General features: G+C 39.1%; 1 protein-coding gene across 3 annotated transcripts in view; it reads left to right on the forward strand.

Annotated features, from left to right (window-relative positions):
* The window catches only part of aox6 (aldehyde oxidase 6), a 54781-nt gene extending 27996 nt beyond the window's left edge, over positions 1–26785 (forward strand). For 2 of the 3 annotated variants that reach the window (XM_069196234.1, XM_069196233.1), the window contains exons 20-35: positions 4–100; positions 331–455; positions 4544–4677; positions 8522–8609; positions 10559–10645; positions 11245–11436; positions 13642–13869; positions 14586–14681; positions 16173–16301; positions 17975–18049; positions 18415–18467; positions 19339–19453; positions 19622–19687; positions 21251–21439; positions 23804–23971; positions 25410–26785. In XM_069196234.1, the coding sequence (XP_069052335.1) occupies positions 4–100; positions 331–455; positions 4544–4677; positions 8522–8609; positions 10559–10645; positions 11245–11436; positions 13642–13869; positions 14586–14681; positions 16173–16301; positions 17975–18049; positions 18415–18467; positions 19339–19453; positions 19622–19687; positions 21251–21439; positions 23804–23971; positions 25410–25457 (1890 nt within the window). In that variant the 3' untranslated portion in view covers positions 25458–26785. 3 annotated transcript variants of the gene reach the window in all.
* Positions 26786–27339: the final 554 nt, after the last annotated feature.

Genomic DNA, 27339 nt, shown 5'->3' on the forward strand with positions numbered 1-27339 from the left:
CAGGAAGCCATTGAGAAGCAATCTTTCTTTAAGCCTCAGAGAAGAATAGAAAAGGGAAATGTGGAAGAGGCATTTGAGAAGGCTGACCAAGTCCTTGAAGGTAAGTGTGTATCTGCCACAGAAAATGTATTTTGAATTGAATCATTTTCAATGCATTTCTGCATTTACCTGGACATTTAAAGTTTCAAGTTATGAATTCCAATCAGGTTGCTATTTTGTAATCTGTAGCAAGCTGTGCCATACAGTATATTTGCTACATTTGTTTACCACTATGGTGCTATATAATCTTCTATTTATTCTAGTGTCTTATCCTTTCATTTTGTTTGCCAGGGGAAATACAGATTGGTGGACAGGAGCATTTCTACATGGAAACACAGAGCATGCTTGTCATTCCTGTTCAAGAAGACAAAGAATTTAAAGTCTTCATAGCCACACAACACCCATCTTACACTCAGGTAACAGAGTCTGGTGTTTGGGGAGGAAAACATACTTCTGTCTTTCCCAGATTCAAATGATGGTGCAGAAAACTCCAACTTGTGTTACTTCAGATTTTTAAAGTATATATGTTAATTAATATATATTTATTATAAATACAATTTATATATAATATATATACATTAAAGTATACATTTACCATTTAGTGAGTAGCATGACTCAGTATGTAGTCATCACTTGGGAAGTTTGTGATCTGCTTCATATTTATCCCATTTATGTAGATTGGGTAGTTTCATAATGATGTTAGAAACATACATTCTGTCACACCCAGTATGTTTCTGACCTGAACTAACACAACTGAGAGTGAACATTATTACCTATTAAAGACATTTATGTTATGTGGGGTTATTAATATGTATTTTTTATTTCTTATTAGTGCAATTCAAGTCCAAAAATAGGACTGAAATTCAAGTCAGACTATACAGAAACTTCTGTGTATAAACTACACTGTTGATACAATTTGATACTACTCAATGCTCTTAAAATAAAATCACTCTACCTTTCATTCATAAAGCCAGGAAGGATAACAGGCTCCATAACTCTCCAGAGTTATGGAGTCTATACCAGAGAGAAGCTTCTGGTGTTCCTTATAGAAAAATTACACTATGAAGCCTATACCGTGAGTCCTTCCTGCTAAAAAGTAGTGAACATATAAACATATACTGTATAAACTATATAAACACATAGCAAACGTATAGTTTGACAAACAACTGCTGGCTAGAGGCCTAACATGCACTTGATAATTCAGTGCATATTATAGCACTGATATTATAGCAGGAAAAGGTCAAGAAAACAGAAGGTTATTTCAGAATACTGTTACAAATGGAGGATTAGAAAAAGGAGAAAATGAACAAGTAGATTAGGGAATAAGTCAAATAAATTATCATAACCCCCAACTTGTAAAGAATTCTGCCAAGAATATACCAAAGCGGGTGGTATATGTTAGAGGTACAGTATAAGTTAGAGGCATGTGAATTCATTGTTCTCTGGCACAGCTTTGGTGAAAAGAGTAATTTCCGGCACACTTGGTTAAAACACCCACTACACTTCATACATCCACAAGTTACTATATTTACACTTTTACAGATAAGATTTTTAGAGAACTATGTCTAGACCACCCAGAAAACCCCAGGCGGCTACCAAGTGTTTGACTCTTAAATAATGTCTACACAGGCCAAAGAAGAGAGAAGCTGCCTTTTAAACTAAGTAGAATACAACCTACAATTTAATCTCTCTCTAATGCCACAAAATAAATGGGAGCCTATATCATTTTTCTAAAACGCATCCATGAAGCAAGAGAGGCAGTTTTAAACCAAGAGATTTTTCACTTGGAAACTCCCAAGTTCCCTTAAAGCTATAGAATAGCAAACTCTCCTTGCAAGATTCAGATACCTAAGTCGAGTTGGGTTTTATCAGATGATCATGAAGAAGGACTCTAGCCTGACACCAGATTCAGGTTCCACCTGTTTCTCTCGTCTTTATCTCGCACTGGTCTGACCTTTGTTTTCAATTTTCTTTTTCCCCCTATCTTGATCTGTTCTTATATGGTCTCTTTCTGGACTATTACCCAAGAATGTAATTATGTAAACCAGAAGATTCTTTTGATCAGTGTGTCTCACACCCTGCACGTAAGTAAGCATCCCTTGGTTTGAAGCTCTATGAAGTGGAAATATTGACACTATTTAGGTGTTACCCATTATGTCTAGATTCCTAGAGAGACCTCCATTGTCATCTAGCTTAGGCTGTAACAATATTTAGGCATAATAAGAGGAAATATAAAGTATAAAAAAACAGAAAACATAAGAGGCAAGAAAATGAAAATCCTATAAATGTTACAGTATGTATGTAAATATACTTATATTTGGAAAGTTGTTGTTAGAGTCCAGTGGGTCATGGTCCCACCAAATAAAAGTGTAAAAGAAATATAAAATAAACTCATCAAACACAACAAAACCTAAAAACCTTTGCACTTTTTTAAAGTTAATGAACAATATAGTTCTATAATCAGACTTCATAATGTACAATGTGGTAAGGGCGACTGTTGGTTTCCATTCATACAGTACGTCATCCAGACATGAGTACAAGATACACCATTGCCATCAGGGCCTGGTGTACACAAACTCTTATTACAGGCACAGCAGCTACTGTATGAACACTCATGCATGGGCTTTAATGGTTTTGTTTGGGTACAAAGGGACCAGCTGTATCCATGCTGTGCTTTGTTTTGCATAGGCTACTCTGCACTAGTGAGTTAGTTTAGAAAGCGTTTATTTTGAAAATGTCTGGACAGGGGTAGTGGTACTTCACAGTTCTTGGCTTATGGGCTCGATTCTTGCTTGGTGCATGTTCTGTTGCGATTGCATTATGATCATTATGATTGCAACAGCTTTCCCTTGGCTTATCAAGTTTTCTGTTCTCTTTTCACTCTATGAATAAACATACCCTAAAGTAAGAAAGCTCGCAACTGCTCAGAATTCTCAGTTAAACCTCTAAACACGGCTTTTGTGATCAAAGTATTCTTAAATTTAAACATTTCACTTTTTAATTAATTTACTTTTTTTTTTATTCAGTGTGACAAATATGTCTCCACATTGTGTTTCTTGTATGAAACATATCATCATATACAGTACCATTCTCAGTTGCCTGTATTTTGTACTATTAATTTATTTGGCCAGGACCATACATAGGATTATGGTATTCATGCTGTGCTCAGAAGTGAAAACTGTACTGGGTCCATATCAGTTTGCATATAAACACCAGCGGGGCACCGATGATGCAATTAACAGCATTATGCATCTTGTTGTAAAACACCTAGAGGACCCTAATGCCTATGCTCTGATGCTGTTTGTGGAAATGCTCTGCATTTAATATGCTGCAGCCCCATCTATTGATTAGCAAGTTGAAGCAAATGTCCGTTAGCCATAACATTATAAGATGGTACCATTCCTTTTTAACAAATTGCACACAGTATGTCAGGGTCAACAAAACTCTTTCTGAGTCACGATCTGTTAGCACAGGTGCCCCTTAGGACTGTGTGAGCTCTCGAGTTTCACACTTTATACAAATGATTGTACAAGCATTAGTCAAAGCAACTTCATTTTCAAATTTTCAGATGATACAGCTGGTCTTGGCTTAATGCATAGAGGTATACAAGTCTGTATACATGTCAGAAATCCAAAGGTATTTGCAATGGTGTGACCACAATAGCCTAATTCTGAATGTTAAAAAAGAAGCAGAGCAGTTGGTGATCACTCACATGTAGTAATCCACAATGAATTTATCACTCAGATTGATTCATATAAGTACTTAGGTGTACACATAGACAGTAACCTCTGCTGGTCTACTCATGTTGAGAGTGTTTGATCCAAGGTTCAGCAGCGCTTATATTTCCTGCAAAGACTAAGAGTGTTTGGGGTTCTACAGGAAGTAATGCTACTCTTTTACCATGCTGTAATCGAAAGCATTATCAGAAATACAGTGTGGTTTGGTAATCTATCAATTCATTTAAAATCACAAATACGTGCCTCATTCAGACAGCTTTGAAGGTCATGGGAGTGAAACAGCACCCCTCCCTGCAGACAATCTTTGAAAAATCCATAATCAAACAGGCAGGAAAAATGATATCAGATCCTTCCCACAACCTCAACTCTGAATATCAACTTCTTCCTGCTGGCAAACGTTTTAGGGTTCCCAAATGTAAGTCAAACGGATACAAACATTCCTTTGTTCCGCTTTCCATTAAAGCTGTCAACACAAATGTCAAGGATAAACACAATTTTGACTCTTACAACCCACTTGAGTGCAATATGTTTTTGTGAGGTGTTATAAATGCTACATGCCATTATGTGTTGTACTGTACATGTGCAATAAAGTGATGTGCAATGTTTTTCTTATTTTTTAATGGAATATTGTGTAATGTTTTTTTCTTCCTTTTTTTTTGGTTTGCATTCTATTTAAATGCACAGGAGTGCTGTGTGTCCAAATAAAATTTCCCCCCAGGGGACAATAAATCATCTTATCTTATCTTAGATCTTACATTCCTTTTTAGGAAGCAGTAGCTGAAACACTAGGAATCCCATCAAACCGGGTCTCCTGTCATGTGAAAAGGCTCGGTGGTGCTTTTGGCGGGAAGGTAACGCGAACGTCGGTTATGGCATCCATCACTGCTGTAGCTGCTTGGAAGTAAGTGAAAACTGGAGCCAAAAGAATTAGAGAGGGTTGAGGCTTGTGGTTTTCATATTTTTTTTATTACCATCACAGAACGTTTGACGGTTCAGGAACGCCTTTTCCATTAGTAACCTCAGGTAGCTCTAGTGTTCAGATCATACAATCAGAGGATCTGCAGTGTATTTGAATTATTTATATGTGACATCACTTTAACTTATTATACTTGTTTAATTCAACCTTATAACATCTCACCTCCTGGTATCCTATCTTATTTTGTGGGTCTGAATATTTTTCTTGATTATGTGTTCCCTCCATTCCTGTTTCCCAAAAGAGAGACAGAAATCAGTTCATCCTTCAAGGTGACTGTGTGGTTGAATGGGCATTTCAATATTTTTGTTAATTGTGTTACAATAACATACAGTATGTGTTCTCCTAATCCAGTTTGTTTATCATGTGGGGTAACCTCGATGGACGTATTTGTCCCCTCATTTTTATACATAGACTTTCCGAAGGTGCAATTCTGTATATCTCGATACCTTCTGGGGTATAAACCCTTATAATGTCAAGTCTGTCCATATAACATCCCAGAAACCTCCAATTTTTCTCCTCCAGGTGGCATGCTAGCATTCGAATCACCCTGATGGTGTCGAATCACCCTGATGGGGAAAATAATATAGGACTTCAGCAGTTTACTTAGCCACTGATCTGGGCTTCTTCACTATTCAACTTCTCTGTGCTGAGGGAGAAGCACTTATTATCTATTATGCCCATACCTCTAGTTACAAATATTCTTTTTATGAAAATACAATACTACGAAGCATGTGAATTGTTACCCATATTTCGAATAACAGAAGTCAACTTTGAAACTGCGAAGAAGTGTAGAGAGTGACGAGGAAGGTGTCATATGACCAATTTCATATTGAGTGTACGCATTACATCCCACTATCTAGTCTGAGTGAGAGCTAGCACAGAGCCTACAGAATGGCAGGAGAGATGTGTGATAGGTTCACTGCATCTTACTTCGTGAGATGTTCACTTTTAATAATAATAATAATTTCTTACACTTATATAGCATTTTTCTATGGTGTAGACTTTATCATGTAGCCTAAAGGTGTTAAGAAAATGAAAATTGTGAGTGTGTGTAATTACACAAACATCAAATGAAGTGGTTACTGTGCTATACAGTACTTAGGAATGATTAATTACGTCTGATTGGGTATTATATTATTACTAAAAACACAAACCACAGTATTAATGATAGTTATTCTTGTTTCTTTTCTCATTTCCAAGTTTTACAGATTTTCGCTATTTATATGGGTTTCTGGTAACAAATTAAATTCGGAAAAAGAGATACAGGTGTACTTACACAGGGAGGGGTTCCAGTGTTGTTCAGATGCACCAAGGGGGTTTCCATGATGCTATGAAGCTCCTTCATCCTGTCTCCCTCAGGGTGACACAGATCAGGAACATTGTCTTCACCCTACATGTGTATTTTTGCAAGAACATTTGGTTTCTTTTCCTACCCTCTTCTGAAAGCAGATTTGGAAAGCAGCACTCCTTCATATTCAATCATAAGTTCCTGAAACACAAAGAGGAACAGGCAGCAAGTTAGTCCCTGTCTGCTGACATCAACACTTCTTTCCTGGGCCCTACTCTTCCTCCAAGTCCTCCTGAGCTTTACCAGTGTTGTTCTGCAGGACTGGGCGCACCTGAGACCAATGTCTCCACCTAGGCCCCCATTTTCTTCTATTTTGAATCTGAAAAACACGCAAAAAGATTAGTGATCAGTAGCACCTGGTAGGGGTTCCCCCCAACTAGATTCTAATATCCCTTTCACTGGTTTCTTTACAGATACACAACCTGCTACCTAGGTACTCCAAATGACTTGGTTAGAATCTGCACTTGTTTTGTCTGTCTGATTCTGACTCTCTTTAGCCTGCTGGTTCGCAGAACGCTTTTCATTAGCACCTGGAGATTATTAACTCTAACTCATGTCTTGTCAGTCCAGTTGTCCTGCTAGAAGTCACCCTAATACTCCAAAGGATGGCAGGTAGCATTATACTGTATGCCACTCTTTGCCAGTCTGATGCACTGCTTTGCTCAGCTGAGTAGTAAGTGTCCAGTTCATTCTGCAACAACATAACTCTGTGGGTAATACTTTTGTTTCACCCCTGGAAGCCCCATTGCTTCCTTTATAACTTTCCCTGTAAAGCGTGTCCCTTGATCTGAATCAGTACCATATGGTACACCCCATCCAAGGGAAATACCTCAGCGGCGTAGAGCTTGGCTTTTAAGATTCTACCCGTGCTGCTCTTGCAGCTTTAAGATCCCATATACAGGTATCTGCATAATCTTAATTTCAGATGTGTGTAGTTGTGTACTGTTTTGATTCTTTTAATTATTTACAAGATGAAAATATGGATCATCAAAGTTAAAATTTGTATACATCTTACCACATTTCATGTGGTCAGATGATGTGCACGATAAATTGAAAGGCTTTTTGTGATCTTTATTACTGTTCTTGTAATAACTACGGGTTCATTTAGGAAAGGACACTAGGAGACAGCATAGGCACACAAGCACCTTCCTTTTGTTTTTTACAAGTACCACTAAGACATTTACACACATATTAGGGGATAAACGAAACAATACACAGGTTTAGGGTGGTAACTCTTTAACAGACTCTACACACTTAAATTGTGAGACTAAGGTACAGAGAACATGTTAGCTAAGAGGTTTATTTACATAAGCAGGGTCAGTTGCTGGACCCCGGATTTCCCCCTGGGTACAACTCCCAGCCTGCTTTGCGGTACCCTCAGCAACTCGGTGCGCTTCATCCTCAACACCGGGAGAGGGTGCTACATTATTGCATAAATTACAAGTGGTTGTAAAAAACACCAAAAGAGGACAACACTGCAATCCCTGTGAAAGATAAATTATCTCCTGCCTCACATTGTGCTGGAGGACAATAATTCTCTGAGAGATAATTTAGGTTTGGGTGGCAAAGAGGTTAGCATTGCTGTCTTGTAGCACTGGGGTCCTGGGTTCAATTCCTGGTGTGCTATCAGCATGGAGTTTGTATGTTCTCCCTGTGTTCGCACAGGGTTCCTCCATGTTCTCCGGTTTCCTTCCACAGTTCATACATATATTGGTTGGTAAACTGGCTTCGGGGAAAATTTGCTCTGTTGTGCATATTAGCGCATTTATAATAATAAGTGCTTACACTTATATAGCGCTTTTCTAGACACTCCACTCAAAGTGCTTTACAGGTCATAGGGACTCTCCACCACCACCAATGTGCAGCCCCACCTGGATGATGCGACGGCAGCCATAGTGCACCAGAATACTCACTAATAGTGCACCAGAATACTCACTACACATCAGCTATCAGTGGGGAGGAGAGCAGAGTAATGAAGCCAGTTCATAGATGGAGATTATTAGGAGGCCAAACACTATATTCAGTAAGTGTACGCAATTATTATTATTATTAGAACAAGTAATAGGTTTATTCCATGCTGAAAAAAAGAAGAGAGAAAACAAGACGTTTCGGCCGTGGAGCCTTCTTCAGGTGTGTTATTATTCACATATCATTGTCCAGATATCAGCACAACTGGATTGTCACCCCATTGACCTAGGATTTAACTGCTCTTTAATTTAGCCACAATTACACCAGCGAGACCTATATAAACCTAATGTGGTTAACTAGATGCACAAGTCCTTAGCTCTATCTGATGTTGCTGTAGCTATCCAAATACATGGAAGCTGCTGTTACCTTTTATAACGTGTTAATCAATGGCATTTTTCACAGGCTTTGTATTATGTTTGACTGTGCTGTTTGAAGTTATTCACTGCCTCTCAGGACAGATCGAGCTGTGCGTTGTGTGCTGGAGCGAGGAGAAGACATGCTGATAACAGGGGGTCGCCATCCAGTCCTGGCAAAATACAAGGTTAGAGGGAGGCTTTTCATGTGAGAATGATAAATGGTTTGTAAAATCCACATGTATCACACTATCAGTGTTGGGTGATAATCCAGTCCTGGCCAATGCCATTGAATAGACAAGATAAGTGCCTTGTGATTACTGTATGTTATGGTAAGTTAGCAGGAATAAAGAGTGCCCTCCAGATTTATTAATAACCCGATAAAGTAAGAACAAAAAACAGAATATATCAGAATGAGTTACATATTGGATAATGTCTCAATTACAACTTCTAATTCTGTCACCTGTAATCATCATAGCACAGAGCAAAATCATATTTGACATAAATAATTAATTGAATTCCAGAAAACAAGAGGGTGGCACTTATTTGCACCTCTAAGGACTCCTTTGAAAATAATTCAACAAAAACAAAGCAACAATTACGTTCAGCTTTTTGGAAGTGCAGTGGAAGCCTCTGGAACTATGTAAAGGCCTCTGAAGGGTTTCTGTTTCCCCAAGGTGAAAGAGGAGGTAATACACAAAAAACATTCAGTAGGTCAGAGAGCTCTTTGAAGACTGCAGGCAAGTGGTCATTGACCTCCAGAAGTTCTAGAACTTGGGTGAATGGCTGTAAAAAAATCCACAAATGCGAAATCAATTGTAGTGAAATTATTAAGAAATTTCAAGCCGCTAGTGGCAGCCCTGCAGGAATAGGAAGCAACTGTATCTTGCCACCATGAGCTAGAAACAAGTGGTTAGGGAGGCAACCCAAGGCAACAGTTGGAGATCACTAATGCACACTGGCATCTCCACGATACAAAGCATTGAATAATACCATTCATGATAATGGGATTCATAGCTGGATTGCAAGGAAGCAGCTTCTGCTGAGGGGGAAGCACAAAAAGAGGTGCATCAAAGTTGCCAAACCCATCATTTGAATGACATTTGAAACAATGTTGTGTGATCGGATTAAATGGAAATTGTGCTTTTGGGGCATGTTTATCAGTGTTATGTTTAGTGTAAAAAAAGATGAAGCTCATGTTAAGAAAATGTTAAATATCACAGGGGATCTGTTACAGTTTGTTTTGCGGTTGTTTCACATCTATGTGTCCTGGAGCCCATGTGAAGGTAGAGAATTTAAGAACATGTACTGTGATATTTTGACCAGAACCCTAGTTCTTTCTGCCAAGCGGCTCAGGCTTGGCTGAAAATGGACATTCAAATATGACAATGATCCAAAGCATACATCCATATCGATGCAGGAATGACACAAAGTAAAGGTCCCCAACTGGCCATCTCAATCTCCAGACCAATTGTACATTTTCAAGATGGCAGTTGAAAAAAGGAGAACTGAGGGACTGAAGGGCTTAGAGCAATATTACGTATACAGTAGGAATGTTCATAATTGTTGCCTCTTAATATTCAGAACCAGTCAGTGTACATCCCTGCCAGAGGATGATTTACTGAATACTAATTAAAAGGGAGTAAGTAAAGCAAAATAGCAAAAGGAAACTTTATGAGAGAGCAAAACAGAGAAGCACAGATAACAGATACAAACGTTGTTCTAATCACAGACACCACATGGGAACACAAATACATTATTGCAGTGAAACATACAGTAATGCCAAAGTCCTTCATTTCTATTTGTGAGATGTAGCAATAATCGGATCACTGTTTAACAGAGAACCATTAGAAATGCCAGTTGAGCTTTTTTCTTCTTAAGGAAAGAAGAACCGTGATGATTTCCAGCCATCCTTTCTCATCCTTTAGTTACCTTAGTTCACCAGTGTTTTGACATTGCAGAGAAACTGATCATAAAACTTGGCTGTGGCCCCAGCCTGCCTTTCCTTATCCAGCTGAGATTTATATTTCTCTCACAGTATAGATCAGTATCAGAATATCCTTTTGCAGTTCTGGCTCTAATCTGTAGGCTGATTTTATTCTGTGTTCAAGGATTGATTGATTGTGTTTGCCTGTAGGTCGGCTTCATGAACAATGGGCAGATAATTGCAGCAGACGTTCATTATTACACCAATGCTGGTAATACAGGGGATGAGTCCATTTTGGTATGTTAGTATTTTTGTACTATTCCTTTTTTTAAGGTTCCATAGAGCTGTGTTTTTGATTCATACAATCATCTGGTTGTTTGTAAATACTTGCCAGAGTTGGCACTTCTGGCTTAAATGCTTAGACAGAGATCGGCAAAGTTGTTAGATTTATTTGATTTTTCTGGTGCAATAAACTGCTCAATACTCTGATTAATTCTGCCAATTCATTTATTTTTTTCTGGATTCTCGTATACAGTATTGTCTAAAATGTACTATTGTAAATAGCTCGTTTAACAGTGATATATGCTGTATGTATCTAATTGTGTAGTGATGTAAAAACGTGCTACAAGGGTGTGAAATTAGAAAAACAACGGATAAAGTCTTCAAATAAGCTGCACATTTCAATAAATTCAAAATCTAACTTTCAGTTGTCATTCAGAGCTTTTTCTAAAACTTTTTGTTATTAATAAAAAGTGCTATTGTTCTTATGCAGTAAAACCTTGTTTCAATATTTAAAGTGAACGTTTCAGTCAGGTCCTCCACAGCCAGTACAGTTTTCCTCATGGCACTGTTGAAGTTGTGTATTAAAATGAGGCCTCTAATTTTTGTGATTCAAGGTTATTGAAAAAATACTTCTACACATGGACAATTCCTACAACATCCCTAACCTGAGAGGGATGTCCACAGCCTGCCGCACCAACCTTCCTTCCAATACTGCCTTCAGGGGCTTTGGGGTGCCACAAAGCATGCTGGTCACCGAGAGCTGGATCAATGATGTGGCTGTCAGAGTAGGCTGCTCAGCTGAGAAGGTAGGTAAATGTCTCAGGCTCACTTTCAGATAGGTGTTCTACTTGTGACTGAGAACTGGTACTGTATACAGTATATCGGTAGGTGTTTGAAAAAAACTGTGCTGTGCAAGTCGTGGGGCAACTTGATGCTAGGCAGGCTTCCAGGCGTCCGTCTTCCAATGCAGAGCCCTGAGCTTCAGAGCCACGAGGTTTAAATAATAAATGGGGAACAAGGGGCAGGTGAACGTAATAAGGAAAATAAAATACAAAAGGGTCGGAGCGCCCTCTAGAGGAGGGATGATGATCGTGACAGCACAATGAAATATTAATGAGGAAGATAATATTCATTGTTTATAATGCCTCTGACACATCTTCAGGCTTTCACAATAAAAAAAATGCAAGAATACGCACCTTAATACATTAAGCAGAACTAATAGCTTGTGTATAACAGTAGGATTTCAGACAATATTTAAAATTGCTGACTGACTTGCATGATTATTACAGCCTGGGATCATTCCAGAGCCTCAGACAACAGAACAGAATGAAATGTCCAAAGAGCGCAAAAGACACATATTGTACATACGTTCAGACACATCCAGTAGAATCTCTTATTACAAAAATAAAGCCTGGAAAAGACAAACACATTCATCAGCTTTTCTTTAACAGATTAGGGGAGAACAGGCATATCCACATTCAATAAGGTACACATCTAAAGATACCAACACCAACACAGTGAAGAATTAATTCCAGATTGTGGAAGGGAGCAAAAACACTGGAGTGTATCATTACTTTGACACTTAACCTCATATCACCAAATGTGTTTGCTTCACCAGAAGACCTGGAAACAGACATTAAGACCTAGGATACCCAAGCAGCAGCTTCACACAAATAATGAAATTCAGCCATAAATTACGACATTATCATTTAATAATAATAATTATTATATATAGCGCTTTTCTGGACAGTCCACTCAAAGGGCTTTACAGGTAATGGGGACTCCCCTCCACCACCACCACAGTGCAGCCTCCACCTGGATGATGCGATGGCAGCCATAGTGCACCAGTACACTCACCACACACCAGCTATCAGTTTGGAGGAGAACAGAGTGATGAAGCCAATTCATAGATGGAGATTATTAGGAGGCCATGATTGGCAAAGACCAATGGGAAATTTGGCCTGGGTAACACCCCTACTCTCTTCCAGAAATGCCCTGGGATTTTTAATGACCTCAGAGAGTCAGAACCTGACTCATCAGGTTGCCGTCTCATCCAAAGGACGGCACCTTTTTACATTATAGCATCTCCGTCACTATACTAGGGCGTTAGGACTGAAGTATAGACTGCAGCGTGAGCGCCCCCTGCTTGCCCCATTAACACCTCTTCCAGCAGCAACCTTAAGTTTTCCCCAGGAGGTCTCTCAGCCAGGTACTGACCAGGCTCACAACTGCTTAGCTTCAGTGAGTTGCCAGATATGGGATGTGAGTTGCAGGGTGACATAGCTGCTGGCCCATTTAGTGTCATTCACATGAAAAGAGAGCAGTGTGATTGTTGGAAACTCTTTTTAGGAACTCTGCAAGTAAGCTATGCATCTGAGACCTTGAGTCATCAACTTTATGTCGAGCTGAGATGGCTAACATTGCCCAAAGTGTAGAGCTTCATAGAGCTCGGAATATGAGTTAGACTTGAGAAAACACTCAAATATCAATAATATTGCTGTTTTATATAATGAAGCAGTTGAGCTTGAGATACCCTCAGAGGCATCAGCAGCTGAAAATGGAAATGTTAGACGTGGGCGATGACAGCTATGCTACTGTTTTTCAAGGCAAGACAGAACCGTTAGATTATAGTTCTCATGATGTAGTATCATTGGAAGTATATTTCAAAACTGTGCAGGTAGAGATCCAAACAAATCTGTGTTAAAAACTAATGAATCTGTGTTAGGACTGTTGTTTGACATTTAATCATTTGGCCAGAACTTAATTGACAAACGTAAACCAAGGTAAACTTTACAATTGCTTTGATCACTCAATCTGGACTGAATCTCGGCAAACATCAGTCACACACTTTATCTAGATTCTTAGAGACACATCTGTAGGCACCTATAGCTATAATAATTTGTAAAAGATATTTTAGTAAACTAACGTTGCCCAGCCTTGATTGTGTATCCTGACACAATCTTGTGAGCAGCTAAGTTCCGAAGTTACCGAAAATGTTTTTGCCTCCCTAGATTCGTGAGATAAATATGTACAGGGGCACATCCTGCACTCACTACAAGCTAGCGTTTGATCCTCACAATCTGTGGAGGTGCTGGGATGAATGCCTGGAAAAATCTGCTTTCAGCAACAGGCGAATTGCCATCAACAAGTTCAACAAACAAAACCGCTGGAAAAAAAGAGGAATCGCCGTTGTTCCCATTAAGTATGGTATCGCATTTGCTGAAAGCTTCCTGAACCAGGTAGAGATTTTAGAATTTTCTGTCTTTTCTGTGGTTTTTCACGTTTTCTTGCGCCTGTCCTCAGTTTGATGTATTGGAGCACATCATTGTCAAGTAAAGTACTGTACAGTATATACTGTACATGCAAAAGGAAAAACATGCGGCAGTTCATATTCTGTTAGAATATGCCTTTCATTTTCTCCACACATATCTATGGACCTTAAGACATTACCCCCATTAAAATTAGTGAAGGCAATCATTTTGCTTGTATCTGTAAGACCTTATGATCTAAAGCAATCTTGCAGAATTTTCAGAAATTACTCAAAAGCATCATTGAACCTGCTTAAATGTTATAGAAAATTGATATAGTAAAAATGCACCCTAGACCATGTAAAATAGTAGGACTTTGAGAACCAATGTAAAACCAGTATATAATGGCAATATCCTTAAATTCATGTGGAGGGCTGCCTATAGAGACAATATTAAAGTATTTTGCGTCCTGAGCAAATCTAGGCAGAAAATGTTGGTTATTGCTGAAAAAAACATGGCAGTATAATTTATTGGTTTATTAGTGACACAGGTGGAATGTCCAGTAGAGTTCTTCATTTGATTTGGGAGACATTTATTTTCGTCATGCTACATCATTTTACTGTAGTATCTGCTGTATTTGTTAACTTGCAACTCGGATATTGGATGTCCTGATGTATGTATACTCACTGGTTGTTTCTCACACTAAGGCGGCTGCCCTGGTCCATATTTATAAAGATGGGTCTGTGCTGGTGAGTCATGGAGGAACTGAGATGGGTCAGGGCATTCACACCAAGATGCAACAGGTAACTTGTGTGTCATATAATGGGGTGAAACTGTGCCACCCACAAATTAAAGCAAATATGTGGTTCTTGGTGAGCAAAACAAAAATTCAACCGTTCTTGCCTTTACATTTCTAGGGGCTGTCTTGATGTATGAGGTAAAGATTGTAAGAGTAAAGTTTTTAATTCTTCACTTCATGGGGTGTTCTCCTGATTTGATTTGCTTCTGAATTGCTGTATTGTGTGATGGCAGTATCATTTTTAAAATGTAGCATACTGTTATCTGAATCACAGACTTCGGAAATGCAATATTTGTTTTTTGTCTTCTGAAACATTCAAAGATTACTGTAATTCTTGACTACAGGTAACACAATTCCCCATACTGTTTTCTAAAGATTATGGTTTGTGCATTCTGAAGCTCTCTAATAAGTAGACTTTCTTTGAAAAATAAAGATGTACCATCCATGCATCCCTTTTTCTAACTGCTTTATAAAGTACAATACCAAGCAAGCAATGGGCTCAAGGCAGGATAACTCTGGATGGGAAGCCAGTGCATTACAGGGCATTTACACACACACACACCCACACACCCACCAGAACTGATTGTCCCAGTTAACCTACCAGTATGTCTTTGGACTGTAGTAGGAAACCAGTGTATAAGCTACGTGTCCGTGGTGTGCTGGTGTTCGGGGGAGGTGTGGCCTATTCCAGGCTTCCATCTTCCAAAGCTGAGCCCTGATAGGCATGGACGTCTGGCTCATATAGCACGAGGGGCTGGAACCGGAGGCAGGTGCGGGAGATTATAAAACAAGGAAGGGCAAGAGCGTACTTAAGAGGAGGGGTTTATGATCGTGACACACATGACAGGGAACACCTGGATCACAGGGCAGACAGGCAGACACACAGAGACAAACACAAATACGCACACAATCACAAAATTTTCCCAGGAGCCGATTAACCTACCAGTATGTTTTTGGACTGTGAGAGGAAACCGTGGCACCTGGAGGAAAGCCACACAAACCCAGGGAGAACATACTAACTCCACACAGATGGTAGCCCAGATCTGAACTTGAACCCAGAACCCCAGCACTGTATATGCTGTCTATATTGAAAAACAGAAAACTAGAAAAGAGGAGCCAGAGAAGAGAAATGTCTTTCTTCCTTCCCCATTTTTTATCTGGATTACCCTATAATGTGTAAATGTTGTTTTGATAACATACAAATATTTTATTTTACAGTATTTTCGCAGAGAACTTAGTTCTTCCCTAGTAAATGGTGGGAAGAATATTGTGAAACAGACACAGACCTTTTCATTTAGTGGGTTACATAAATGGCTTGTTACCTTGAGGATAAGCTCTAGCTTTGCCCCTGGTACACTGTTATTTAACCTCATCAACCTATTTAACCTCTCTGAGAGGTTTTAGACCAGAGAACCTGCTTATTGTGAATGTTCATTTTCTAGTTTCTTGAAATCTTTAATAATTTGGTAAAACATAAGACTGTCTTGTTCCAAAGGTGGCAAGCCGAGAGCTGAGAATCCCAGCTTCATTCATTCACATCAGTGAGACCAGCACCAACACCGTGCCCAACACCTGCCCTTCTGCTGCATCGTTTGGCACAGATGCCAATGGAATGGCTGTGAAGGTGAGATCTGGGATGTCTCTGGGAATGTCAGGTCTGATAAGGTTATTTCATTGAACCTTACAAAGAGCAAGGGGGGAGTTACAACAAAAGACTGCATTGGTTATGTAGTAGAGAGAACTGCAGGATTAAAATGCTCATATGCTCTGATATACAAACGCAACACAGCAGCAATCGCATAATGGTGCAGACACAGGAACCTGCATTTGTGATTGACTGGTCTGTTGCATCACATAGGTGGTTGTGCAGAAGCTCTATTAACACTCCACAGAATAGTTTCAGCATGAATGGAATATAAATCTCTGTGCATTCTTTGATTGCCTTTTTTTCAAGTTGATATTATATTCAGGTCTGACTATATTCCTTTTGATCTTGGCATGTATTTTTGTGTGCACAGATGCATTGCAGAACCTTTTGTAGAGCAAATGTCATTTGTTTAATGATGGCCTGACAAATATGTATAGAAATAGAATGCATTCAATTCATCCAGCAATAGCATATTTGGATATTTGTACAGTTCGAATGACATCAGTTTTGCTAACCAGAGGGTCATGAGGTATCTTTCCAGCTGTTGCAAGTGGTGGTGTATGGTGGTACATATTTATTTTGGAAAAATATTATTTTGTACATTGTTAGCTTATTTATTATTTTAAGCGTATTTGTTTGGTATGTAAAACTAAATGTAAAAACCCTAATCACAGATTTTGTTGTAGCTGTAAATTTGGCCAGCAGCTATATCACTGTGCAACTCACACTTGGCAACCCACTAAAGCTCAGCAGGTGTGAGCCTGATCAGTTCTTGGGTGGGAGAGCTATTGGGAAAAACTAAGGTTGCTGCTGGAAGAGGTGTTAGTGGGCCCGGTAGGGGGCGCTCGCCCTGTGGTCTGTGTGGGTCCTAATGCCCCAGTATAGTGATGGGGTTACTATACTGTAAAAAAGCTCTGTCCTTTGGATGAGACGTAAAACCGAGGTCTTGACTTTCTGTGGTCATTAAAAATCTCAGGGTGTTTCTCAAAAAGAGTAGGGGTGTAACACAGGCATCCTGGTCCAATTTCCCATTGGCCTTTACCTATCATGGCCTCCAAATAATGCCCATCTCTGAATTGGCTTCATCATTCTGTTCTCCTCCCCACTGATAGCTGATGTGTGGTGAGTGTACAGGTGAACTATGGCTGAACCAGGTATTGACTACACATTGGTGGTGGTGGAGGGGAGTCCCATCACACATCAGCTATCAGTAAGGGAGGAGAAGAGGGTACTGACACCAATTGAGGATTATTAGGAGGTCACGATTGGTAAAGGCCAGGGGGAGAATGTGGCCAGGACATCGGGGTTACACCCCTACTCTTTCAAGAAATGCTGTGGGTTTTTTAATGACCACAGAGAATCAGGACTTCATTATTACAGTGCATCTCATCCAAAGGATAACACATTTTTGTAGTATACTGTCCCCATTACTATACTGGGATATTAGGACCCACAAAGACCACAGGATGAACACTCCCTACTGGACCCACTAACACCTCTTCCAGCAGCAACAGTTGTTATATACCTGGATGTTTTATTCTCTTTACATCATAAGGTTTCAGATTTTTGTGACCAGAGGTGTTTTGTCAACCTGTTTTAAAATAGAATTATATAAACTAATGGAATATATTTGCTGTATGTTTTTCTAGGATGCTTGCCAAACCCTGTTACAAAGGCTGGAGCCCATCATACACGACAACCCCAAAGGCACTTGGCAAGACTGGGTAGATTAAATATCACAGTTCAATACTCATGCATGCATGTGGTAATACTAATACTAAACCACATTCAAACCTAAACCACATTTGTTCATTATTGATATTATAAAGATAAAGTTATCTTGATTCATCCAAAGACCATAGATTTAGATGAAAAATCATTTATACTGCATGTAAAAATGTAAGCCACTTTGTTTATACAGTATGTGTTTGCATATTCCAGTTCTCTGACATTTTATTTTATACCAATCTTCAGTGGCATAAAACAGTTTAGTTCAGTAAAAAATATGTTTTCAAGCCTCTATTATGCATTAGTTAGCAGTCTATACAGTCTTTATAATCTATGATATTCCCTTTTTTCCCTTTTTTAGATTAAAACTGCATACTTTCAGAAAATCAGCCTTTCCTCTACAGGGTTTTACAGGTATCATTTATCATTTGTGTAAAACTGTGAAAGCTTCAATTCTGTAATTTTTTTCAAGACTTTTAATATTGTCTAGTTGTATTCAGCAAAAGAGACTTCAGTCTCCTGACGCAAATGAGCATACTTAATAACTTTGGTCAATTGAAAATGCAGGGTGGGTACCTTCAGTTTCAGTTTATGTGGCAGTTGTTGAAAAACAGTGCATAAAAAATATTAATTTCCCATAAGAATGAATGTAAAATTGGTGGAGAACATTCCGGATCTAATCTCAACCTTCGGGTTTAACTCCTAAATAAAAACAGTTACGATTATTCATGTAAAATGTTTATATAGTTGTATTAGAATTATTTTTTAAGCTAAACATTTGTTAATATGTATTAGTTTCATGTGAAATGTGAAGGGAAGACTGTTGTGGGGCATGATGAATGGTAAGACACTACAGTACATGATCAATGTCTCTTTAGGTGAATCTAGTCTGTAGAACTATCCTTGATGACTTTCAGCAAGCCATTTATTTTAAGGTCTTGTTTTAACACAGACTTTAAAATAAAAGTCTTATTTTCAAGGGTGTATTACAACTCTAACCAGGAATAAGAAGAGGCTTTAAATTCCATCTCACAGGGAGCCAAGAGCTCAATCATTTCACAGTACAGTGACTCTGTTATGACATTTTAAAAAATAATTTCAAGATGGTAGGGACACTTGGCAAATCAAGACAATTTGAAAATCTCAAGTTTGTATGATTTGGACACATATCACCTAAAAACACAAAAGAATCAACCAGATTGAAGTTTTATCAGTATCTACAGGCTTTACATAGGTGAAACCTTCCTTCAGTTGGTGTATAATATTAAATGTGTGTTGTGCTTAGGGGCCATGACCTGTACATGGACTGGGAGAAGCAGGAAGGAAGACCATATGCCTATTTCACATATGGAGTCAGCTGCTCAGAGGTTGAGATTGACTGTCTGACTGGAGACCACAAGGTAATTCTCAAACCAGTCTTTTCCTAGCTGGTGGCCTGCAAATGTTTATAATAGATCAAATTTGCAGCTAAATTAAAAAGCTTAAAATGCTCCTGTCTACAATGACCTGCATTGTTTGATTCAAGACCCATGAAGAACCTTTACATGACTATTTCTATTTTTGAACAGAATATCAGGGCAGATATTGTGATGGACACTGGAAGAAGCATAAATCCCTCTGTTGATATTGGCCAGGTGAGGAGTATTGTATGGAGAATGGGAGAAGACAGAATGCATGTTTACATCTTCTATTGTTTTACATGTATTATTGTAGATTAAAAATAAATTATGCCTGCACAAAGTGAAGAATGGTGGACTTAATGTCATGGCTTGGAATAGTCTCACTCATATTTGATGATGATGTATCTAATGTATCTATTAAGTGGCTCTTTACCAGGCAGTGTGGCAAAGACATAAATGAGCCTGGTTAGTACCTGGATGGGAGACCTCCTGGGAAAAACTAAGGTTGCTGCTGGAAGAGGTGTTAGTGGGGCCAGCAGGGGGCGCTCACTCTGCAGTCTATGTGAGTCCTAATGCCCCTGTATAACAATGGGGACACTATACTGTAAACAGGCGCTGTCCTTCGGATGAGACGGAAAACCGAGGTCCTGACTCTCTGTGGTCATTAAAAATTCCAGGGCATTTCTCAAAAAGAGTAGAGGTGTAACCCCGGCGTCCTGGCCAAATTTCCCATTGGCCCTTACCAATCATGGCCTCCTTATAATTCCCATCTATGAATTGGCTTCATTACTCTGCTCTCCTCCACACTGATAGCTGGTGTGTGGTGAGCGTTCTGGCACACTATGGCTGCCATCGCATCATCCAGGTGGGGCTGCACATTGGTGGTGGAGGAGGGGAGTCCCAATTACCTGTAAAGCGCTTTGAGTGGAGTGTCCAGAAAAGCGCTATATAAGCTCTATATATTATTACTATTATTATTATTATTATTATTATTATTATTATTATTATTATTATTATTATTATAATAAAACATATGGCCAATGCAACCAAGGTGTACATCAGGAGGCAAAAGTGGAAAATCGTAAGACTTGACAAGTCAATCTCCAGATATAAGTAAAGCTGAGCATGTATTTTATACACTACAGAAAAAAAAATTGATGTCACAACACCCCAAGAATAGGCATCTCAAAGCTGCTGCATCAAAGGTTTGGCAACAAATCGCAAAACAAATAGTATGTCATCAAAGACTGCAGTGGGTCACAGGCTTCATGCAGTTATTGCCTCAGAGGAACATGCAATTAAATGCATATTGTGAAGGTATTTCATCCTGTTGGGGTTTTCATTTTTTCTTGGATTCATTATTGAAATGGCATTCATCCAAACAAACTGGCACACTTGGGATAAGGGATGGATTTCCTGGTTCTCCCTTTGCCAAAACCCATATAACCCACTTTGCAGTTTTCTCTTTTAACCCACTGTGTAGTTGCAGCACCCTGCAATTAGGAGTATAAGACTAAAAAGCCCATCATCCAGTTCATTATACTTTGCCCCCTTTCTTAAATATTAAGGCCTAAACACTGCAAAAATATTTTAGCTTAAAACACTGGAAAAATCCATTACTCCTTGGTCTGATGTAGCACATATTCACTCACTTAATTTTCTAGAATAATTTAAAGGTTTAATATTCCTTGGAAATAACTAAACCACAATATATCTAGCACACCACACCATATCCAGTATATGGATAAATTCAATTGGTGTGTCATTGGCTGCAAGTGATTGCATTCTGTCTTTCAGATTGAGGGGGCTTTCATTCAAGGTCTTGGGCTTTACACCATGGAGGAGCTGAAGTTCTCTCCCTCAGGGGTTCTGTACACACGTGGTCCTGCACAATATAAAATACCAGCTGTCTGTGATGTTCCCCTAACATTCAACGTGTATCTGCTGGCCGGTTCGCAAAACCCACATGCTATTTATTCATCCAAAGTAAGTATACGCCTGTCAGAAGGCCGATCAATAAACTGTTGGTTTGTTTCAGGTTTTTTTACAAAATTCTCAGTAATTCTTTTCACTAAACCCCCCAAAAAACCTGACTCCCATCAGAGACCTGTCTATACTTAGAAACCTTATCCATAACTATACGAGGTTGAACTAATTCCAAACTCTTAAAGAACAATAACAATTTAACTATAATTGTCTTACTCCCTTCTCTGTCTCCTCTACACAAAGATCCGTCCAGCACTGCTCCTGTTCCAACCGTCTTCCTCTCATCAGCATTGGTCAACAGGTGTACTCGACTAAGGCCTGTCAATCTCAGCTTTGCTGAGTGACTACACCTGATTCTTTTCAAGCACTGGAATGGCTCACCCCAATTGAACCCTCCAGCTGGAAATGTAGATTCCCTCACAAGGCCTCATACACGTCTACAGTGTGTCCAGCATTGACCTGGTGTACTGTAGGTACAAGAGAGGATTAAAAAGGCAATGGTGATTCATGAAAACTCAACGGCCATTTCCTCCATTTAGAAGGACAAACAAAATGGATGTTTGCTTTTTATGTTTGCCACACACAAAAGTTAAATGATCTGTACTGAGCATCAGAAGAAACATTCTATGCATGCAGTATATCTAGAGAAAAATATAGTGCTGGACTTTGGATATTGATTGCATGAACACTAAACACCTGTTACATTAGCAAGCACAGGTGCTAAGATTGATTGTGATGGTCTGGCCAGGAGTGTCTAGTCACCACAGAACTCTACTTACAGTAATTCATGGCAACGTTTGTGGAGTTGCATTGATCAAATCCTGGGATCTCACATTGTGGGTTCATCCTAACAATATTCGAGCAGAACAACACATCCGCATGTGCTCTTGTTTCAACCCCTTTCTTGTGAGACGAGAATTTCAAAGTTACGTCATGTAAAGCCGAGCTCCATTGACGTTTTGTGTGAAGAGTTGGATGACATGCTTTCCCCAAGTTTGAGAGGAATGGGAAAAAATCCCATAAAACTATATCTGCAACCTGGTACAAAATATGTGTTGCAGCTGTATAGTTTGTATTGTGTAATGTTGCTAATATCTGACTTTCACTTTAGTTCTCCTGTTGACAACAATTATTAATCAGCATAAAATGTATTTATGCCAGTAGCCATATCACCCTGCAACTCACAACTGGCAACCCACTGAAGCTAAGCAGGTGTGAGCCTGGTCAGTACCTGGATGGGAGACCTCCTGGGAAAAACTAAGGTTGCTGCTGGAAGAGGTGTTAGTTGGGCCAGCAGGGGGTGCTCACCCTGCGGTCCATGTGGGTTCTAATTCCCCAGTATAGTGACGGGGACACTATACTGTAAACAGGTGACGTCCTTCGGATGAGATGTAAAACTGAGGTCCTGACTTTCTGTGGTCGTTAAAAATCCCAGGGTGTTTCTCGAAAAGAGTAGGGGTGTAACACTGGTGTCCTGGCCAAATTTCCCATTGGCCCTTATCAATCATGGCCTCCTAATAATCCCCCTCTATGAATTGTATATATTACTCTGCTCTCCTCCCCGCTGATGTGTGGTAAGTGTTTTGGCGCACTATGGCTGCCGTTGTATCATCCAGGTGGATGCTGCACATTGGTGGTGGTGGAGGGGAGTCCCCATTACCTATAAAATGCTTTGAGTGGAGTGTCCAGAAAAGCGCTATATAAGTGTAAGCAATTATTATTATTATTATTATTATTATTAATTTACCTATGACATGTGACATTTACCTATGACATGTCTATTCAATTAAAATGTCAGCACCGGCTACTAAAATGTCCTATTGCCAGTTCTTCTTAAGTTACGTTGTTGCAGTTACAAGTGAATATACAGTGGATATCAAAAGTCTACACACCCTTATTGAAATTTCACCTTTTGTTGATGTGAAGGCTGAAATCAAGACAAATCATGTCAGTCCTTTTTTCCGCCTTTAATAAGATCCTGTAATCAACAATATTTAAGTGAAAAACAAATGGATCATGTTTAGGAAGCATAATTAAAAATAAAAAACTTTCAGGTGAACAAAGGTCTGACATGATTTGTCTTGATTTCAGCCTTTACATGGTGAAATTTCAATAAGGGTGTGTAGACTTTTGATATCCACTGTATATCCCTTTTGGTCATACTGTACTTCCCTGGAGAGATGATGAATACTTTATTTCGGTTATTGTTTTCATTGTATCTCATTGTGTGTGAAACTACTGGTTGATTGGCTAATAAATGGCCTTCTTTGGCTAAAAATCTTTCTTTGGTTTTTAAAAGTTTGTCATATTGTCTACTGAAGCATGTTATTAAGTAGATGTTAACCTATGGTCTGTTTCCTGCAGGGCATTGGTGAGCCAGTCTTGTTTCTAGGAAGTTCAGTGTTCTTTGCCATTAAGGATGCTGTGTCAGCTGCCAGAAAGGAGAGGGACCTCAAAGGACCCTTCAGACTTGATAGCCCCGCCACTGCGGAGAAGATCTGCCATGCCTGCTCCGACTGCTTCATTCAGATGGTGAGGGTTCATTCCCGAGCTGCTTCAGACTATACGTCAATCCCTGGTGGCAAATAGTAAAATATTATAAATTCTACTGTCTGTTGTGGGGTTTAGGTAGCCATTCCATCCAACCATTTTCTAACAGTTTCTTCCAATTCAGGATCGTAGGAAGCCGGAGTCTATTCTGGCAAGTATCAGTCATATAACCATTCCTACATGTTAAATTTATACTTTACCATATACTACACCTATACTTTTTCTTAGGATTTTGTAATGTTTCAGCATACCTGCATTGGTGATCACTCACATGTAGTAATCTACAGTGAATTTATCACTCAGGTCGATTCATATCAGTACTTAGGTGTACACATAGACAGTAATCTGTGCTGGACTACTCATGTTGAGAGTGTTTGCTCCAAAGTTCAGCAGTGCTTATATTTCCTGCAAAGACTGAAGAGTGTTTGGGGTTTTACATGAAGTTAGCAACTCTTTTACCGTGCTGTAATCGAGAGCATTATCAGATATGGTATTACAGTGTGGTTTGGTAAGCTACCAGTTCATTTAAAAATCACAAATTATCCGCCTCACCCAGACAGCTTTGAAGGTCATGGGAGTGAAACAGCACCCTTCCCTGCAGACAGTCTTTGAAAAATCCATAATCAAACAGGCAGGAAAAATTATACCAGATCATTCCCACATCCACTCTGAATATCAACTTCTTCCTGCTGGCAAACCTGTTAGGGTTCCCAAATTTACAGTAAGTCAAACAGATACAAACATTCCTTTGTTCCACTATCCATTAAAGCTGTGAACGCAAAGGTCAAGAATAAACACAATTTTGACTCTTACAACCCACTTGAGTGCAATATGTTTTTGTGAGGTGTTATAAATGTTACTTGTTGTTATTTGTTATACTGTACATGTGCAATAGAGTGATGTCCAATGTTTTTCTTATTTTTTGGAATAGAATGATGTGCAATGTTTTTTTCTTTTTTTTTTGTTTGCATTCCATTTAAATGTACAGGAGTGCTGGGTGTCCATAAAATATTTCCCTCAGGGGACAGAAAAATCGTATCTTATTATAGTCGATTTTAGCTTGAATGTGTGCAGCTGTCGCTCCCTAAGGTTTCCTTCTATGTAATATAATCAGCCCTGCTGGAAAAACAGCTTTCTTCAACTGATAAAGCAACAGAAGCACCGGTTGTTACTTTAATGGCACCTGGCACACTGCAGCTTTGAGAGCAAACTACTGCATAAATACAAGCAAGGATTGAGAGGTGACAGGCACATTGCTTAAAACAGTAAAGCAGCACAGGTTGATGTATGCCATGTTTTCAGAACCATGCTAGCTCTGGTGTTCGTACAGATTCTGAATCATTATAAAAATAATGTGGTTAAAGGTGGTGCATGTAATACAGTAAAAAATATTTAAATGCTCTGCGATTTTGTTTTGCAGATTCCAGCCACCAAGCCTGGCTCCCAGCCATGGGCTATCAACGTGTGAAATCAGAAATCAATCGTGATTTTTACTTGTTTATTTGTACCACCACTGATTTTTTTAGATATACCTTAAAATTATTTTATTTAGGACACTGTAATTTCACACACACTGTCATTAGTATTAATTATTCATTTTACGTGCTAAATTGTTCAATTTATTATGAAAAAACAAGCTGATGATTGCTTTGCTCAATAGTGCATTTAGGTCTTGTCTACTGGTGCTTATTTTACCTTCAAATCTGAAATGTCACTGCTGTACTTTTTCTTGCTTCTTCAATTCATTGAGTCTTTTCCACTGCAATGGGTCATATTGATGTCATGGTACAAATGCAGTACATTTACAGAAAAAACATTTTACCAGACCTGAAGTTCTGTCATCACTCAATGAGGTTGAGACAGCACTTATGGCTGCTATCTATACCTTCCAGGGGGATGTTTTTAGGTCATATGTGCTGCTTATTTTGTGAAATCTGATGAGGTGATAGTCTGTGTTTGGTTTCATGACCAAAATGCAGCAGTATAATCAAGCACGCCAATGCTTCGCATGTCGACATACATCTAACATGTCTCATGTCATCAGTTGACAATAATTTTGTACACATTTATATTGAGCCTACATTTTGTTTAGGCTGTATAGAATCTCACCATATTTGTCAGCTAGTTAGCTTAACATATGAAGGTGAATTCCACAATTTTTGTTATACCACTTTACAATGTGTACTGTACCTTTTGCATTACTTACAGTTCAGGAATATTCTGAATGTACAGGTATTGGACAAAAAATGGTAACATCTGGGTAAATGAGTGACACCAAGTATATTGAAAGCATATACAAAAATGCCTTATTATGTTAAGTATGACAGCAAGAAGAGACTTCAATGACTTTGAAAGAAGGGTGATTGCTGGGGCATGTTTGGTTGGATCTTCAGTGACCAAGACAGATCAGCTTGCTGATGTTTCACGAGCAGCAGTGCCTAAAGTGATTCAAGGGAGAGACTTATTCGGCCCTCTGAATCAGATCTGCTGATCAGATCTGGACCAAATGGAGCATTTAGGGCCTATTCTGGAATGACACACGGGACACAATTTTCCACCTCCATCAACCAGATGTGAGCTGACTGACTCTCTTGTGAAAGAATGGCCACACATATCCATTCCTGTTGAGACCAGACTACAGTATGTCACTGGGCGTACAGGTTGTATTGGGATGACACCCCAAAAATTATTGGGTTTACATGTGTGTTTCCATTTTTTGGCCAACAAATGTCACTTATCTGTAAGTCATTGTGGATAAATTAAGCGCGTCAAATAAAATTATAACATTAAAATCCATCCTCACGAGGCTACTTTATTTCTATAACATATGGCCTTATTCCTTTTCGATATAGTAATACAGCCGACATAGCAGGCTGAAAAAATATTACCTTAGCTGGTCACGATCCTTCAAAAAGAAAGTCTTTTGATTCTTGATGATCATAATGCATGAGTAGTAACTGGGGCTAGTTTCATAAAGAAAGGCGGGTGTTTTGTGAACCTGCCCAATATGGAACTGTAACTTAAGCTTCCATCACCACATTAGGACACAAGTTTGGGGTTTCTGATAGAGCGCGCCACCTACTGATTTAGCAACACCACTTGCAATAGCAACCCGATATTCCCTCAGGGTCAGCTCCCCAGGCCAGCCCCTCTATCTGGCTTGGCTTTTAAGATGCGGCAATTTGGCTTAAGAGCAGTACACTTCTTTAAGTCCAATGTGTAGGGCTTACAGTATAACGTACTACTTTGTGATCCTGGCTACCAGGATAATTTTCAAAATGCACTGACTAAATATTTCCTTGTATGGTGCAAATATGTTTTAAAGAAACCAGTGATTGACATGCAGTTAA

This window comes from Lepisosteus oculatus, chromosome 12 (assembly GCF_040954835.1).
Source record: "Lepisosteus oculatus isolate fLepOcu1 chromosome 12, fLepOcu1.hap2, whole genome shotgun sequence".
NCBI lineage: Eukaryota > Metazoa > Chordata > Actinopteri > Semionotiformes > Lepisosteidae > Lepisosteus > Lepisosteus oculatus.